The sequence below is a fragment of the Mesoplodon bidens genome (genome assembly GCF_964165515.1).
Source record: "Mesoplodon bidens genome assembly, chromosome: 11".
Classification (NCBI taxonomy): Eukaryota; Metazoa; Chordata; class Mammalia; order Artiodactyla; family Ziphiidae; genus Mesoplodon; species Mesoplodon bidens.
The window spans coordinates 34340979-34358783 of record NC_138167.1 but is presented as its reverse complement, the minus strand read 5'-3'; the positions used below and the strand labels follow the sequence as shown (position 1 = coordinate 34358783).

At 39.5% G+C, this 17805-nt stretch overlaps 1 protein-coding gene across 4 annotated transcripts in view; it reads left to right on the top strand.

The window, feature by feature from the left end:
- The window catches only part of HMGA2 (high mobility group AT-hook 2), a 137311-nt gene that overhangs the window by 69297 nt on the left and 50209 nt on the right, over positions 1 to 17805 (top strand). Inside the window, exon 4 of one of the 4 annotated variants that reach the window (XM_081249006.1) lies at positions 4131 to 4306. The exons of the other annotated variants lie outside the window; for them this stretch is intronic. Coding sequence (XP_081105132.1) covers positions 4131 to 4244 — 114 coding nt within the window. The 3' untranslated portion in view covers positions 4245 to 4306. Of the gene's footprint in view, positions 1 to 4130; positions 4307 to 17805 lie in introns of those variants that run through there. 4 annotated transcript variants of the gene reach the window in all.

The window sequence follows — 17805 nt, the reverse complement described above, 5'->3', positions numbered from 1 at the left end:
TTGGCCTGCCAGCACCACGAGAGTCGTCCCAACTGTGATTTTATTGCTTGAGTCACTCCCTGAATCAGATACTGGCTGCATGGAGGAAGTCTTCTATTAGGGATGCTTTGAAATTGTGTTTTTAATTAATTAACACCAACTCTGGGCTGGTTTTTAATTTACTTCTAGCTGACTCCTTTTTTTTTTTTTTCTTTCTTTTCTTGCCTGCAACTTTTTTAGACATTTCCTCACGGTCTCCGCCAGATCATTTCTAAGTATCTTGGTGAAAGAGTCATCTGTGTCAGCCGAACAATGGGAGGGAACTCTTCAAAGCAGAGTTCACCATCTCTGAATGAATCTGATACATGGGAACAGCATAGTTGGGGAAAGGGTCTCTAAAAAATCTGGCATAATGCTTTTTGATCCCTTCAGCCGTCCTCAATTCATTCATCCTGTTGTTAAAACTTAAAACTAGAGCTGGCCAGCTGTTGGGGAAAGTCCTCAGTTTTATTTCAACCAAATGCTGCTGCGTCCTGGGGCTGGAAGGGGGCTGACTCCGAGCACAATTATAAATGTGTAGCTTTTTCAGGCGGCGGAAACCTACAAAACGGCCTTGATTCACAGGGCCCCTTTGCCTCAAAGGCTTTCTGCTTCCCGTGGGCCATAAATCTGTATCTGCATCAAAAAGTGTAAAGGCTGCAGTGTATGGAAGTCCCTCTTCCTCTGTGAGTGTGTCTATGACAGATTTATACTGATGGCTACCCCGCTCCAGTCACAGATTCCTATTATAGTCATGCCCCACTAACTCAGCCCCCATTTCCTGGAGACAGGGAGACAGGGTCCTGCGTGAAGGAAGGAGGGCTGAAATTACAGCTCCACTCTCTAATTTCTGTTAGTACAGGAGGACGTTTAAGGGCCGCATTCAGTTCATAGCCCCAAATACCATCTCCTGCCGCCGGGATGGTTACAGCCTGAGATCCCAGGCGTTTACTGTCACGACAGGATCTGCCAGGACAGGGCACTCCAGAACCCAGCGTTGCCTGAGGACAGGCCAAACATACCTTTGCAAAGAAGAGCTAGCCTCTCTCGTTATTGCTTTTTTTTTTTTTTTGCGGTACGCGGGCCTCTCACTGTTGTGGCCTCTCCCGCTGCGGAGCACAGGCTCCGGACGCGCAGGCCCAGCGGCCATGGCTCACGGGCCCAGCCGCTTCGCGGCATGTGGGATCTTCCCGGACCGGGGCACGAACCCGTGTCCCCTGCATCGGCAGGCGGACTCTCAACCACTGCGCCACCAGGGAAGCCCCGTTATTGCTTTTTATATCTTCGGCGTGATGTCATTTTCTTCCGGAGAGCACAAGTGTAAAACGTGAAAGAAAAAAAAAGGGGGTGGGGAGCATTGAGTCCACTTAGAGGTTTTGTATATTAGTATTTGTAAATGGATGCAGAGCAGGAGTTCCTTCTGCAGCCACCTCCTCGTTTGAGCCGTTCGTCCTTAGCGAGCACTGTAGATCTCAGAGCGATGGCTGCTTAGGACCAGCTTCTGTGCTGCCTGCACCTTCGTGGTGTACCGCTGGCCTGACAGTCCCTGCTGACAAAGAGCTAAATCAGAGCTGTAATTCCAAGTGTTAAGCAACTAAGCAGCAGAGAGTTTAATTGTTCTAATTTGGGGGGGACTGGGATCAAAAGGGAAGGATATTAGAACAGTTTGAGTCTTCTAAGGAAGAAGTCTAAAAAACAAGACTGATGTCTGACTTTCTGGCTCCATGTAGAGTCTGGTCTGCATAGAATAGCTGTTCCTCAGTATTGTGTTATCGCTGTTTTTGCTCAGAGTACCCAAATATATCACTAGCTGAAGTAGAAAGTTGCTACGGAAATTTTTTAATTCACTTTTTAAAAGAATTGTAGTACTAGAAAGAAATGATATAGAAAAGTATAAAGTTACATAGCTAACAATTGTCATGTTTTTTGAATTGCCATTTCTTATTCATTTTTCTTCTCTTCCTCTGGCCAACTTAACATGAGCATGGTTATGTACCCCTGGTGTTTGTATTGTATCCACCACATTTTTTTTTAACATACTGAAGATTCTGGTTTAAATAGAAAGTCAGATTGTCGTTTGAAAACTGAGTTTTAAAACTCCACCATCTGCTAGATTTGTGAAAGAGGATCTGGTAAATGAAAATTGTGTGTGTATGTGTGTGGTTTATTTTATAGGCACTGCATATTTCTTTCATGATCTATTTTCCAAGCTCATTCTTATCTTTTAGAAGATGTTTCCAGGATTTATGCATTTGGCAAGATTTCAGAGAAATCTACAGTGGTGGAGAGGTACACTCCATTTATAGGGAATCCTGAATCAGGGTCGTTGAGAGCATTTATATGGTTCTGTGCTTAAATTTATTCCTGCTTTATATATTTCTTTCAAATGGATCTTATTTTTTTTACATTGGCAAAACGAAGCATTTTATTCATAAGAACTCTAACGATAAAGCTTTTTCAGTCCAGACATAGGAGGAAATTTGCAAAATGCATCAGAAAGGTGTGCCAATTGTTTTTCAAGCCATCATGTTTGTTGAGAAAGTATTGTATTCATTAGTGCTTGCCAAACTATATATTTAATGATGCACAAGTAAAATTGACCCTCTCCCCTTTGGTGCACAGAGGTATAAACTTTGAGAGTGCACCCTAAGGTAGAGACTTATTGGAGTACCTCTTAGGAAGGACAAGGTTGGTCATAAACAGTGATGCAGTAACCTCACAATTATGTATGCTCAATTATTTGGAAGAGAAGTCAGGGAAAAGTGTTATATATGGCTACATGGGCAAACAGAAGTGAGCATGGAAAAGCACAAGCCAAAGGCTTGAATTTGTTGTGTATACCCCAAATAGCATCCTAATACAGGCTTTACAATGCCGACCCACTGGTACCAGTAAAATGGCATTTAAAACAAATAATTAAATGAACAACATTTGCAAAGCAATAAAGGCTTTGCAACCACTTTACTACAGTTTTGAAAAATGTTAGTGAATGGCTCTCTAAAGATGCAAATAAATAATATTTTATATTTCAGCCCGGGAGAAAGGGGAGGAAAACCTTCCACTAGAATTACATGATTATTACTTTGCTCCTCCCTCAACCCTGCCAACTGTTAAAATGGAACATAAAATAAGTCTACAACAAGATTTATGAGGGAAGGTATTACACTTAGGGGCCCATTGTGCAGAAAAGTCATTAAAATTGTTTGGGTCTGAAGAAGCATGGGGGTGGGGAGCTTTTTAAAAAAATGAGAAATTCAGATGTACCAAATGCCTTTCTGACGTCTCCCTCAGGTTGAAGGTTTAAAATACCCCTGTACCAAAGGTTCAGATCCATCTTCTATTAGGCCAGCTTCTTTGCACCAAACGAAACTGAAAGATTCTGTTTTCTCCAGGAAAACATGCTAAAAGAAGTGTAGTTGGCTTCGCATTCCTTCTGCCTGCTCTGGTATAACCAAGCTATTGAATGGTAGCAGCGATATAAGGCTGTGATTTTTTGCCATCCTTTAGTTAGTTAGGGGGCTTCAGTAAAATTTCGCTGCTGTGTACAGCATGAATGAGAATTACTGATGTCCAGGGTGCTTGTGCCTTAACGTGCCTTCTTCATCCTATTTAGTCAGCCTGGCAGATTTTCTTTCTGGTTGGTTGTCTGCATGTTTTCATAACGGTGATAGCTCAGCATATCCTTTATGTTTTGTTCTGGTCTGAGTTTGGTTGATATCCTCAATTCAGTGTTACATGCTATCCTCTTTCCTTGCCTGATGCTTTTATGTTATGCTAAATCTCAGTGGATTCTGTCAGTAAATTTGAAGGGAGTGAGGGAATGTGTGTTTTCTTATCTGTAAAGTTTTAACTTTGACTTACTGTTCAACCAGGAAACGCAGTAGGACAAAGGAGACCTAATGAAAACACTATTCCTGTTGAGAATCTCCAAGGTTATGCAATCCTGTAAAATGGCGGTGTGGGTTGAAGTCCTGTAGTTCATCTTTATCAGAGTGATAGTTTGAGGGTTTTTTTTTTTTTTAAAGGAGTGTTTCAAGGAGGTCTTTGAAAAACATTTTCTTCAAATGTTCATTGCATCTAAGATCCCATTTTTGTCCCTTTATTTGCTCCAGAATACCGCCAGACTGCCAACAAAGGAAGGCCTGTGCTCCCAGGAATTTTCTGCATTCCTCTCTGGAGTAGGCATTTTTCTCAGCTACAAAGGCCCTTTGGCGAATTCCCTCTAATCATTGGATTTACCCTGGGCTCTGATAGGTGCCATTCATGGACTTGGTCTGCTGTTTGATGGAGCTGAGGCATTAATGGGATCTTTTCATGATAAAAAAAAAAACTGGGTAGCATTTCCAGAGGGGTCACAAAGCCGTTGTTGGAGGTGTACTGCTTTCTTTCTCTTTCTCTTTCTCCTTCTGTGTTTTTCCTCCTTCCTCTTAGTCTTTTCCTCTCCTTTCTTTTTATGAACATACATACATTTCTGTCTGTGTGCAGCGTGGCCACACCTAGAAGCAGATCTTCTGACCTTCACTGCTGCTCGCAAGTCAGTGGCCAACTGCAGGTCTTTGTTTGACATAAGATGATTCTATAAACTGATCTACAGTAGCCCCGAAGCCTGCGGGGAGGTCTGTATTTTCCTAATTGAATAAACATTGGAGGAACACCGCATGAAGAATCTGGTTTCAAGATCTTTCTTACTCCCTGACATTTACGTCCTGAAAATATATCTGGGACTTGTGCTGAGTGAGTCTGTGGGAACCAACACTTAACGTAAGCATCTGACTCCAGGTGGTTGTTTTACTTGGTACATCTCTAGCTGAGTTGTCCGTGTCACACTTTATAGGGCAGTTTCTTTTCTACACTAAGAGGAGTGTAGAAAAATTAAAGAAAAAACGTCTTATTTTGAATGGGAATTTTTGTGATGTAACTTGGGACTAAGTTGAGTTTTAGGCATCCTAATACAGGTATTCTACTATACTTATTTTCGACACATTGTCTTATGTTACGTCTTCATACTGGGGCCCAGGAAAAAGGACAAAAAAAAAAAAAAAAAAACGGTCAGGGAGATCACGGAGTGAGGAAGTGTACCAAACAGTGTTTTAAAATTCAGACGGGGGGACTTCCCTGGCGGTCCAGTGGTTAGGACTCCATGCTTCCACTGCAGGGGCCATGGGTTCGATCCCTGGTCAGGGAACTAAGATCCCACATTCCACGTGGCACGGCCAAAAAATTTTTAAATAAATTTTTAAATAAAAAATAAAGTTCAAAAGGGATGTTAGGACGAGGGATGGTAGGTAAGGAACAATGCTTGCCACTTCTTCTGGAGAAATAAGAAAGTTAAATGATTCATCCATAGAAAAGGACAGCACAGTGGTTTCATGTTTCCACAAGCCATTGATATTAATTCTTTATTTTAATTCTGATGTGACCTGGTTAAGTGTGGGTGTTGCATTATGAGCCTCAGTCCCTACTAGGTAACAAACATGATACCAGGCTGCTTTCTAACTAAGATATGGTCATGCTCTTTAGTAGGCCCCCAAAATCCCTCCCTCAGTAAGTTTTTAATATACAGGTGCTACAGGTCGGGTGGGGAAAAAGTTTGCCAGCCTGCACAACGGGGTAGAAAATCATTATCTGCGGTAGAGCAGTGTTTTATTCATTTTCTTTCAGGTTTTGTTCTTTGATTAGTGCTATTTGTTACAGTCAGTTCAGTATAATCTATTGAAATGGTAAACCAGTGTTCAGATCTCTTTTCCAAGACTTTCTCAACTCTCCCAAAGTGGAGCTTCCCAGTCTCAACAGAAACCTACAGTGGCTGGTGTTTCCTGCTGAGCCCTGTTACACCAGTGCCCAAAAGGCTAACTAGGTATCTTTTTTTTTTTTTTTTCATTAAGAAAGCTTCATGAGTTTTAAAATATCTATGTTATTTAATACTCTGTTGTTTTATACATATGGCTATTGAATATATTCAACATACTTTAAGGGCATAAATTGCATTTATATCTACCAGGATCCCAGCCATAGCAGCTATATTTTGAGCATCAACTGTATCAAGCACTTGATTAACATTATTCTTAATCCTCCTAGCAAGCCCTGCAAAACTTGTGTCATGATTACTCCCATTTTACAGGTGAGGAAACTGAGGCTTAGTGAGGGGACAGAGTTAGAGGATAACAGAGCCAGATTCCAACTACATCTGGCAAACTGCATTGGCTGTGTTTTTTCTCATCTGCCCTCTTGTCCATTTATAACTCATGCTTCCAAACAGATGAAAACCTAACGGTTTGGTCAAATATCTAGATGTTTCCAAATATCCTTATATTTCATAGGCAGTAGTTTATGACACGTTGGGGAACAAGTCCTTTTCAATGTTTATTTATTTTCTGTAGTACCTACATTTAACTCCCCCTCCCCCACCATAATGGCTCACATCCTACTTTCCCCTGCTTCAGAATTCACCCCATTACTTCATTGGCTTTCTTCCTTATCATCACAGGACATGCACGCTTGGGAAAATCTGCCTTATGATGTGATAATCACAAGATATTTTCTGAATTGCAAAAGGTTTAAGTAGAGGGGGATGAGGGTTTGAATCAAGTTTATCTCTGGATGACAAGAATTCTGGTCTAGGGAATTAAATGGAAGCGTTCTGGCCAAGTTTCTGAATGCTTATGGAAGAAAAGCCTAATTCACTATCTATAGCAAATTCTCTACATTCTAGACATTTTACCACGGTCTGTATACCCTTTAGGATTCTGTAGTTCTGGGGAAGAAAGTGATCATTTCCCAGATCGTGTTATTTTTACGATGAGAATTGAAGACTTTTTATCTCTGGATAGTTTTCATTGTAATTTACAAACACCCCACTGCATCTTAGGAAAGCTGGCATTTCTAGTTCCATTATGAACGATCACATTTCACCTTCAGCATTTTTGCCATCAAAGTAACTGGTTTCCTGACACTCGAGTTTTTCTACCTCTCACAAAGTCAGACATTGAGGCAGCTATGTGGGGACTTCAATAAAATGATAAATAAATAACACAATCCAAGGAGGGGGGAAACCTTTTGTCTCAGTCATCTGGCTATTTTGTGTTTCCAAAAACCCTGACTTACAGGATAATTATTTAGTCATTGTAGATTATTTTGTATATGCAGTTTAGATTATTTTGCTAATTCTTGGTAGCAAATTAGGTCATATTTGCTCTGCTGACAATGAAAATGATTTGTTTGAATTGAGGTTCCTTTGGGTTATTTCAGTCATTGCTACCTCTGAATAAGAGAGAAAGAGCAGTAAATATCAGTCTCTACATTCTCTAGTAGGGCTTTACTGCATTCCAAATTTTATATGGTGAGATTTTGCTGTGAAAATACTAGATCTTCAGTTGTGAAATGGCTGAGCATTTCCCACACTACGATTCCGAGGACTTGTTTTTGTGCCCAGGGTAGGCTCAGGCTCTTCTCATCAAGATCCCTTCGCAGGGTGTTATCAAACTAGGTAGAATCTGTTCCTTGTTCAGAGCGTAGCTGAGCGCCAGAGATCAGAGCTTATCAGAGGGGAACCTTGCGCACGACTCAGGTAGGAACCAGACGCGCGTGGCGTTAACATTTACACAGCGAGCTCACATCAGCTGCCAGTCAAGGACCAACTGTGTCAAATGAGACTAACTCTGTGAACTGTAATGAATACACAGAACAGGGCATGGAGACCACAGTCACAGATATATGGCTTCAAAAATTAGCCCCATTTTTGTAGTAGAAGCTCCACTCATTTCTGAGACTAATTTCAAGCTGCTTACAGATAAAGCTGGATAGATTCAAACTAGCCAGGGTTTTTGAGGGAGATATTGTGGTGTGCTGGAGCAGATTATCAAATTTTCAGGAATTTCGTGAGCTGGTTGTTACACATAGCGATTATTAAAAAGTTAAGGTATATACACATATAATTAAATAAATTTCGTTAAAAAGAAAGGTAGTACACAAAGCTCATCATTTCCAAATTATTTTTACTAGATTTTGCTATTATTTATGCTCTTGAGGTTATTTATGTTTATTGCATTCATCCAGAGAAAATAGTATGTAATGCATGTATCTCTTCCCAACTCTGTGTTCAGTGATGACACCTTGGTAGCTTGAAACTGACCGTAGTGGGAACAATTATGCTACAGAAATTGAAAAATGCTACAAATAGGGCTTGACATATTGTTTTGATGATTGTCCAGACTTTAAGATTCAGTTACTGAGAATATTTTAACAGTTCGGGTTAAATTTAAGAATGCTTATGTCTGTGGCCTTTAGTGAATAGCAAGAAAAAAATTGAGGAAATGTTCTTCAACTCTTCAGAAACTATTACCTAATTCAGCAAAGAAATTACATTATTGATGACTGAGTGAAGTTCTGACTTCATTGTTTCACTTTGTCTTAACTTGTTAATATAAATGAAAATATCAACCTATATTTGTGTTGGAACTGCATTCGTTTGTTAACAGCATGGCTCTTTCTTTGCTAAATTGAATAGGAATCAAGCATTTCTTTGTAGCCCGATCTTGTGACACTGTATTTGGTGATAGAATTATAAAAAGTGATTATGAATTTTGCAAGAAATAGCAAGTCAAACTGCAGTTACAAGTGTTTGGAATTAACAAATAGAGTATTGTATGTCTTGTTAATATTCGAGATTGTTTGCAATACATTTTTATATCACAAAATTTATAATCAACTTGTGTAAGTGTAGATGTGCACACAGTTTTTTCTCCTGGAGAGCCTGGTGTTAATCATTTACTAGATAATGGAAGACAATAGAAGCCTTATGACCCAAATCCATTAATCCTCCACAAATTTCTCTTGAGTCCTGTTTTTAGGTCCTTGCTATTTCGAGGACACCAGCAGAACTTTTCAAACAGAATGAAAAGTCACACACACACACACACACACACTCCTGGGGGAAAAAAGCTATCACCAGTAACCTACTTTGTCTTTGAAAATCTAATCTAAGTACTTACATCTGAAATATACTTAACTATTTCAGAAAACTAAGTGTTTTATGTTAGGCCCATAGAATTGTATTTCAAGAACAGTAAAAATCGATGATGTATATAAACTTAATTTTTATATTAATTGAATAACCGAAACTTAATTTCAGTTTCTGTTTTGAGAACCAGCTAGCTGCCAAACTTTGTCTATGGCTCCACAGAGAGATAAGTTAAGACTCGGTCCCTATTCTCTAGGTCAAGCTCAAATGTTTGTTCGCAATATGGATCACCCCGCTTTAAAGATGTTTTTCCCATTCCAAATAAATAGTAAAATTAAAAAGCTAGTCTCAGTGTCTTAAGGAGAATTGGTATGAATTTGTGAGGGCCGATGATAATCTGAATTTGTTTTCCGTAGACTGGTAATACTAAATCAACACTATTGACCATCTGTTAGGTGCTGCATTCTATACCAGGCATATTCCTCAAAACTAATCTTTTAAAGAACTCTGTGACCTAGGTTCTGATATCTCCATTTTATGCCAAAATGAGGCATTTTACACGAAATTTGATGGAGGCGGGATTTGAGTACAGGTCTCTCTGATCCAAAAATTCTCTGTCTTTTCTGAAAAGGTTTTTACCCCGAGGCCCTAAAAAACAACACAAAGCAAACAAAAAATATATTCTTTCTTATATCATTACTGAACACCCACTGAGCCTGGGGAAGTGCTTTTCAACAAGTGCGAGGATAAAACTAAGTGACTTCTGGATGACCAGATCCGTTTTCTTCAGTAGATAGCACAGCATGAGAAAACAGCTGTCTGGGAATGAGGGAATGGAACAGGCAACAGAGTCTTGTGGTATCTTTTCTATTGAGAGGAAAGTAGAGAACCATATTCTGATCTTGTTGTTCATCTCTGATAACAACCAAGTCTTTGACCCACTGATACCACAGGATATAATTATTCAGCTCACAGTGTGGCCTAAGTAATCCCCCCTTCCTCACTCTCCTTCCTGTCCCATGTAATGTGTCAATGTGCTACTTATCAGTATTAACCCAATATTTTATATCTCAACTGTTTAGAGTAAAATGATCAGATAAACCAGGTAGTGTGATTAGAAAGAAAATAAAGCAAGCTGAGGTGTGATATAAAAGGGAGAGAGAATATGTTATTTATGAATATAGATCCAAGATATTAGTGTATACATATATTTTTTTTAAAGAAACAAACATCAGGACATGAGATGTCACTGGAAATACCATCTCCCTTTAGTTGCTTTATATTTTATTGTATATTGATCTAGGATTTTTTTTATTTATGTCCTTTCCACAAAACACACAGTTTGGAATCAGTGGCTTTGCTGATGAGAAAGGCCGAAACTTGGGACATTTCACTGAAGAAATGCCTGGAAAATCGTGCCATAAAGTTAAATGCATAAATCGTCAACGTACCCTAAGAAATGAAGGGAAATGTAGGATTGTTGGTCTTCTTAAATTATGATTATTAATTGGTTTAAGTCATCAGTTTGAGGCAATATAAATTGCAGTCTATTAGGAAACTTTGGAGAAATGCTGAAACACACAGGAAAGTGATGGGGGGAGGGCTACCTTCTGGGGAAAGCTGGAAAGACTGTGGTCACAAGAGCAGACTGAGACTTCGGTGGGGGGCGGGGCGGGGCGGGGCAAAGGTCCCCGGTTAACGGGAGTCCCTGTAAAAAGGAGCGAGTATAACAGGTTCGAAGTGTCACAGTGAATATTTATGTAGGTCAAATGTTAGCAAAATGTTTCTGACAGCCCTGTCAAACACTGCATCGGTGGGCCTAGAGAGGCTGTTTGTGTTCCGAGGGCAGTGCTCCTTCATCTTGAAAATGAATACGGATTAAATGACAGAATGGCAGAACCCAAAGTTACGCCACGTCCTGTGGCTTCTGGATTGGTGAGGTGCGGCTTCTGTGGATAATGAGCAGCAAACAGATAACGTTCATCTCAGTTGCTGGAATGAAACAAGACTCACGCTGACAAATTTACATTCCTGATAACTGCCTAGAGCACCTTGATTTCCTAGTGGAAATAAAGGGGAAATGTTTCATTTGAGGGAGGTGGTGTTAGACCTGCCAGTAATAGTAAATTAAAAAACCAAGCATATCCCATTGTGATTATCATGAATAGTACTTATAATATCTTGAATGTGTTGGGTAACTTGGCAAAGCACCACTTAATCCAGCAGATAAATCATTAGTTTCATTTTGCAGGGGACCCTGGGAGGTTTGGGAGATTTGTCCAAGGTCATTGTCTAGGACTAGAATCTGGATTTACTGCTTCCGCCCATTACTGTCCTTTGGCTGAGTGATCAAAGCATTGCAATCACTATATCTGCTTCTAGATTATAAACTCATCTAATAAATGCAAGTTGCAGAGCAATTCATTTTAACACTGCTTCTAATATCAAGCACGATAGGTACAGTTATCAGGTAATCTCTTTTAAATAATTGTGGTTTATCCTATTTTTCCACAGTAGAAAGCATCCCAAATTAAGATGACAGTGCAAGCCACCCCTGACCCTCAATTTCTTAGCAATTGTTCCTTAACTAAATTTTGTTGCAGCCTTATAGGTAAAGTATTGCTATTTTATAAATGAATAAAGCAAGGTGCACAGAAAATGATTCCTATATGTTCAATTGGTTGGTCTGATGATTCTGAATGATATTGTTTATTAATCGATTCAAACAATTATTTGGCTATTTGGGGGATTACACTGCCTGCTAATTTGACTACTCTTAAGCATCTTGTATATATGTATAGCTTTATACCAAGTCATCTTCTGATTAGGTGAATTGTGGAGTGAAACAGCATTTTTTTTTTAATTTAAAACTTGCAGATAAATAGAAAATCATTTACATCAGGTTCTGAAGTGCACGTCCTAATTTTTTTTTTTTTAGAGGTTTGGCTTTCTGATTATTTTAGGAGGTGCTAACAAATTGACTTTATCACTTAAATACATATATGTGTATAGATGACTGGGGAATAAGGATAAATACTAAAAATTATACATTTATTATTATGTGTAATTAGTGATGTTGACATATTCAGTTAAACCAGTTAAACCAAATGCAAATTCAGTTTTGTAAACCAAATTCAGTTAAACCAAATGCAAGATAAAAATGATTGTATACTTTCTATTTCTTATGCTTCAGCCTACTGATTTTGTTTAAGTCTTTATCAAGCTTCTTCTATGTCATTTCACCAGCTTTTGAAACTAACTCCTTTTCCAGAGGAAAAAAAAGAAAAAGAAAAAAATTTACCATTATTCTATTACTTTGCTTGTTCATTATTACCGTCTTCTAGGTTGGGGAATAGAAAGAAAAACTAACAAAAAGGTAAATAAAATACTTCATGTCAAAACCTGTCCTGTGCGTGGGCACCGCCTTTATCACATGGGCAGATAAGCCCTCGACTGCACTTGATCTGAGAAGAGCCACACAAAGCCAATAATATGCATGTAAAGGCTTGTCTCTGTATATGCCCACTATTTTTTGCATGTTTCTTCTTACATAAGGAAAAATTTTCTTTAAAAATGTATTTTGAACACATTTTTTTGATTATTAAAGTAATACATTTTCTTTAGAAATTTTAGACAATTCATAAAAGTACAAGAAATCAAATAAAATTATTCCCTTAATCTTACTATCCAGAGGGAGTCAGCATTAATATTTTGGTATAATTCTTTCAGAGATGAAGGAAATATTTTTTTTTAACTGAATATAATATGGAGCCTATCTTACTTAGAAAATTTGGATTATACTTTACATATAATTTGTATTTGGCTTTTTACACTTCACAGTATATTGTGAGCATTTCCCACATCGTTAAATGTTCTTCTGAGTAACCAGAGTAGATCAGCAATAGTTCACTTAAAACAGTGAACAAGCTGCATTAAAAACCAGCCAGAGCCTTACCAAAGAGCTGATGCTATGAATACCAATCATAGCTTAGTTGCTGTTCCATATGTTAATTTAATTTGACAGAGTAAGAGTCTTTGAAGTCCTAATTCTCTTTTGCACCCAATAAACCAGTTTTTATAGTGCCTGAACTTTTAGACATCAGCCTGCAGCTAAACTCATGTCGGGAAGTTGCCATGAGGTCACGTGTAACAATGGATGGAGGGGGAGTTCCTCTGGAAGTCTTGTGAGAGAGGTGAGGCAGACTGGGAGGGATTACTCTGGGCGGGGGTGGGGGGGGCGGTGTCAGTGCCTCTGGCGAGAGCATCTTATAGGCATACAGATTTGTTACCATCTTACGTGAGCCCTTGAAGGGTGATTCCTACAGAAGTGGGTCCTCAGTAGCCCAGCAACATTCATTAATAAGTATTTATGTACATCTTTGTGTTTATTTGTGGGCTCCGTGGCTTTAGAAGGGAAAAGCTAAGCAGAAGTCTCAATGGTGTGTGGTTTTTGCTTCCCATACTTGAGCGAGAAGAAAATCCTAAAGTCTTCCCCACCATCAACACTTAGAATTCAAATTGTCACAGAATGTTTAGAGAGATATTTTTGTTTGAGTGCTGACTAGAGTTGGTGGAACTGATTAGAGAGGTGGAGGAGAAAAGGGCATTAAGGAAGGGGATGAAAATGAAAGAGCTTAAGAATAAATGATGCTGAACATTAAGTCCTATGGGGAAAGGATTTTGAGTTTTCTTTTCTTATTCTTTTTTAGATTGTAAGTTCTTTGAGGGCAAAAGAGCATGTTTATAAGGTTTCATATGCTTAGGAGTTGACTGTTAAGAGTCTTAATAGTCATTCCAGAGGCTCAACATTAAATATAGTGTTGTAATTGCTACAAACATTAAAGATCGATACCTTTTCAAATCAGGCTTCGCTCACAATGGCTGCTCATCTACAACGTGCCGCACCCATGCTAGCGACTTGTTCCAGTGGTGAATGGGCAGTCCCTGAGGCTTAAGACGATGGAAATCAAGCATGTGAACTGTGCACTTCAATTAAAAGGGGTCAGTCCTCTGCTGGAGTCTTGTGCTGAGTGTTCTGGGCCTCCCAGCATTTGTGTGAAGTTAGATCACTCAACGATTAACGAGCATGAGGGAAAATGATGGAGAGATTCAAATAGGAGTCTGTGCTCCTCTTTGGAAGCACCTGGAAGGCCTATTCTTTGGGGAGTTCATTAATGACAGCAGTTTGGGAATAGGGAGCAGAAAGATAGAGTGGCCCCTGAGGAGACACACAAGCCAACGTTTAGGGAAATCGGTCATTAACAGGAAATTATTGGACAAGTGCTTAATTTTTCCAGTAAGGATGTTTCTAGGTAACATTCCTGTTGTGGCTGAGTGGTTCTGGGATGTGGTAGACATGGGATTAGGCAGCTGCACTGGAGAATCATGATGTCATTGGGTTTCCGACATAATTTCGAGTCCTCCTCCTGCCCCTGGGTGGTATCGACTACCACTGTGACTAAAGTTCCATTTTGGCAGTCCCTTTCGGCTCCTACCACTGCTTCCCAGTCTTTACAAATGTAGCTTGACTGCCTCTTGATACTAACTTACTCAATTTTTACTCCTTTAAATGAGGTTGACACCATACCTGTCTTAAACCCATCTGTGCTGATATAACACAGTACAACAGACTGGGTCGCTTATAAACATCAGACATTTATTTTTCACAGTTCTGGAGGTTGGAAGTCTCAGATCATGGTGCCAGCATGGTCAGGTGAGGGCCCTCTTCCAGGCTGAAGACTTCTTGCTGTGTCTTCACATGGTGGAAGCGGCAAGCCAACTCTGGGGCCTCTTGCATAAAAGGACCAATCCCATTCATGAGGGCGCTGCCTCATGACCTAGGCACCTCACAAAGGCCTCCGTCCTAATACCATTACTCTGGGGGTTAGGGTTTCAATGTATGTATTTGGGGTTGGGGGACACATTCAGACCATAGCAATGTCTATAGAGTCTTCCAATTAAGCATTTAGAAGAAACTGCATTCTCTCCCTGTGGAGGAAGAAGGTCACATTAGACAACCAAGTGGACCAAGAATTTGCCTAAGACTTGGTGTAAATACATATGTGGGAGCTTACCTGACTGTAATGGTGAGTTATGGTACAGTATAAAGGGCACTCTGGATTGCCCATGCCTGACTTTGCAACAGCCATTACATACAAATGGCAACCTGTATATGACATGGACTTCCTCTTCCCCCTCAAGAACAGGTCCAGGAAACTGTTGGCCTGAGCCGTGAGCTGTTCCCCCCAACCTGGATTATCTCACACACCACTGTAGTTCTATTCTTAAGTCTGTTTGTTCTCTTCTGTGCAACTCTTGCTCATACATTCCTGTACTTTTCCTCATGTCATTAAAGTCTTGTTCTCTTGGCTTCTCCATGTTTCCTTTCTCCACATCTCTTCTTCTTTTATGTCCATTGTCTTTCTCTTTATTCTTTCCCTCTTTGCATTCTCACTGTGAGGTGACTGATCCCCGTTGTTGCTGGGAAGTGGAGTTAGACGTTCCTCTCTCGGCTCATCCACAGCACCTCCTACAGGTCAGGGTCACTGCATTGCAGCTATTTGTTTATACACCCGTCTCTGCCTTGAAGGGACTTTCATCTTTAGCAACTTACCTGGAATCTAATGGGAACTTAATAAATGCTTCTGTTTTTAAGCATCATAATTTCAGTAAGAAAGTTTATTCTGCTTTCCAGATAGTCAGTTTACGAACAGACTTTTGGAACCCAACTCCTGTGTAGGTTGAGGACTTCCTGCAACGTAGTCAAACTACAGCAAAAGGCTTTTTGTTACAGAACTATAATCTTGATGTACTTTGGCCCCACCTGAATTCCACTGTAATTGCCTTTACAACATATATCCTGCTATCACTTTTCTAACACCTTTATTGGAGTATAATTGCTTTACAATGGTGTGTCAGTTTCTGCTTTATAACAAAGTGAATCAGCTATACGTATACTTATATCCCCCTATCCCCTCCCTCTTGCGTCTCCCTCCCACCCTCCCTATCCCACCCCTCTAGGTGGTCACAGAGCACCGAGGTGATCTCCCTGTGCTATATAGCTGCTTCCCACTAGCTATCTATTTTACATTTGGTAGTGTATATATGTCCATGCCACTCACTCACTTCGTCCCAGCTTACCCTTCCCCCTCCCCATGTCCTCAAGTCCATTCTCTATGTCTGTGTCTTTACTCCTGTCCTGCCCTTAGGTTCTTCAGAACCATTTTCTTTTTTTTTTTTAGATTCCATATATATGTGTTAGCATACAGTATTTGTTTTTCTCTTCTGACTTACTTCACTCTGTATGACAGACTCTAGGTCCATCCACCTCACTACAAATAACTCAATTTCGTTTCTTTTTATGGCTGAGTAATATTCCATTGTATATATGTGCCACATCTTCTTTATCCATTCATCTGTCGATGGACACTTAGGTTGCTTCCATGTCCTGGTTATTGTAAATAGTGTTGCAATGAACATTGTGGTACATGACTCTTTTTGAATTATGGTTTTCCCTGGGTATATGCCCAGTAGTGGGATTGCTGGGTCGTATGGTAGTTCTATTTTTAGTTTTTTAAGGACCCTCCATACTGTTCTCCATAGTGGCTGTATCAATTTACATTCCCACCAACAATGCAAGAGGGTCCCCTTTTCTCCACACCTTCTCTAGCATTTATTGTTTGTTGATTTTTTGATGATGGCCATTCTGACCGGTGTGAGGTGATACCTCATTGTAGTTTTGATTTGCATTTCTCTGATGATTAGTGATGTTGAGCATCCTTTCATGTGTTTGCTGGCAATCTGTATATCTTCTCTGGATAAATGTCTATTTAGGTCTTCTGACCTTTTTTGGATTGGGTTGTTTGTTTTTTTGATATTGAGCTGCATGAGCTGCTTGTATATTTTGGAGATTAATCCTTTGTCAGTTGCTTCATTTGCAAATACTTTCTCCCATTCTGAGGGCTGTCTTTTGGTCTTGTTTATGGTTTCCTTTGCTGTGCAAAAGCTTTGAAGTTTCATTAGGTCCCATTTGTTTGTTTTTGTTTTTATTTCCATTTCTCTAGGAGGTGGGTCAAAAAGAATCCTGCTGTGATTTATGTCACAGAGTGTTCTGCCTATGTTTTCCTCTAAGAGTTTTATAGTGTCTGGCCTTATATTTGGTTCTTTAATCCATTTTGAGTTTATTTTTGTATACAGTGTTAGGGAGTGTTCTAATTTCATTCTTTTACATGTAGCTGTCCAGTTTTCCCAGCACCACTTATTGAAGAGGCCCTTTTCTCCACTGTACATTCTTGTCTCCTTTATCAAAGATAAGGTGACCATATGTGCATGGGTTTATCTCTGGGCTTTCTATCCTGTTCCATTGATCTATATTTCTATTTTTGTGCCAATACCATACTGTCTTGATTACTGTAGCTCTGTAGTATAGTCTGAAGTCAGGGAGCCTGGTTCCTCCAGCTCTCTTTTTCTTTCTCAAGACTGCTTTGGCTATTTGGGGTCTTTTGTGTTTCCATACAAATCCTGCTATCATTTTAAAAAGGTTTAGTTCTGAACACATCCGCTGGCAGAGGATTTGTTTTGCTTTCTTTTCTAGGAAACTGTAGCTTAGCAAACTCTTAGACTGTCTGACTTTTTCTTACTTTTAACTGTTGATTAATTTTTTAAGAAAACAAGTAAATAGATTAGTTTTGTTTATATATTATACTCAATAATTACATGTTAGCAATTTAATAATTTTAATAGCAGAGAGTACTTCTAAATCTTCTACTATTTGTTTGCATGTAAACCCTGTACCTAGGTGCTGCAATACTTTCAAAAGAGCACATCAA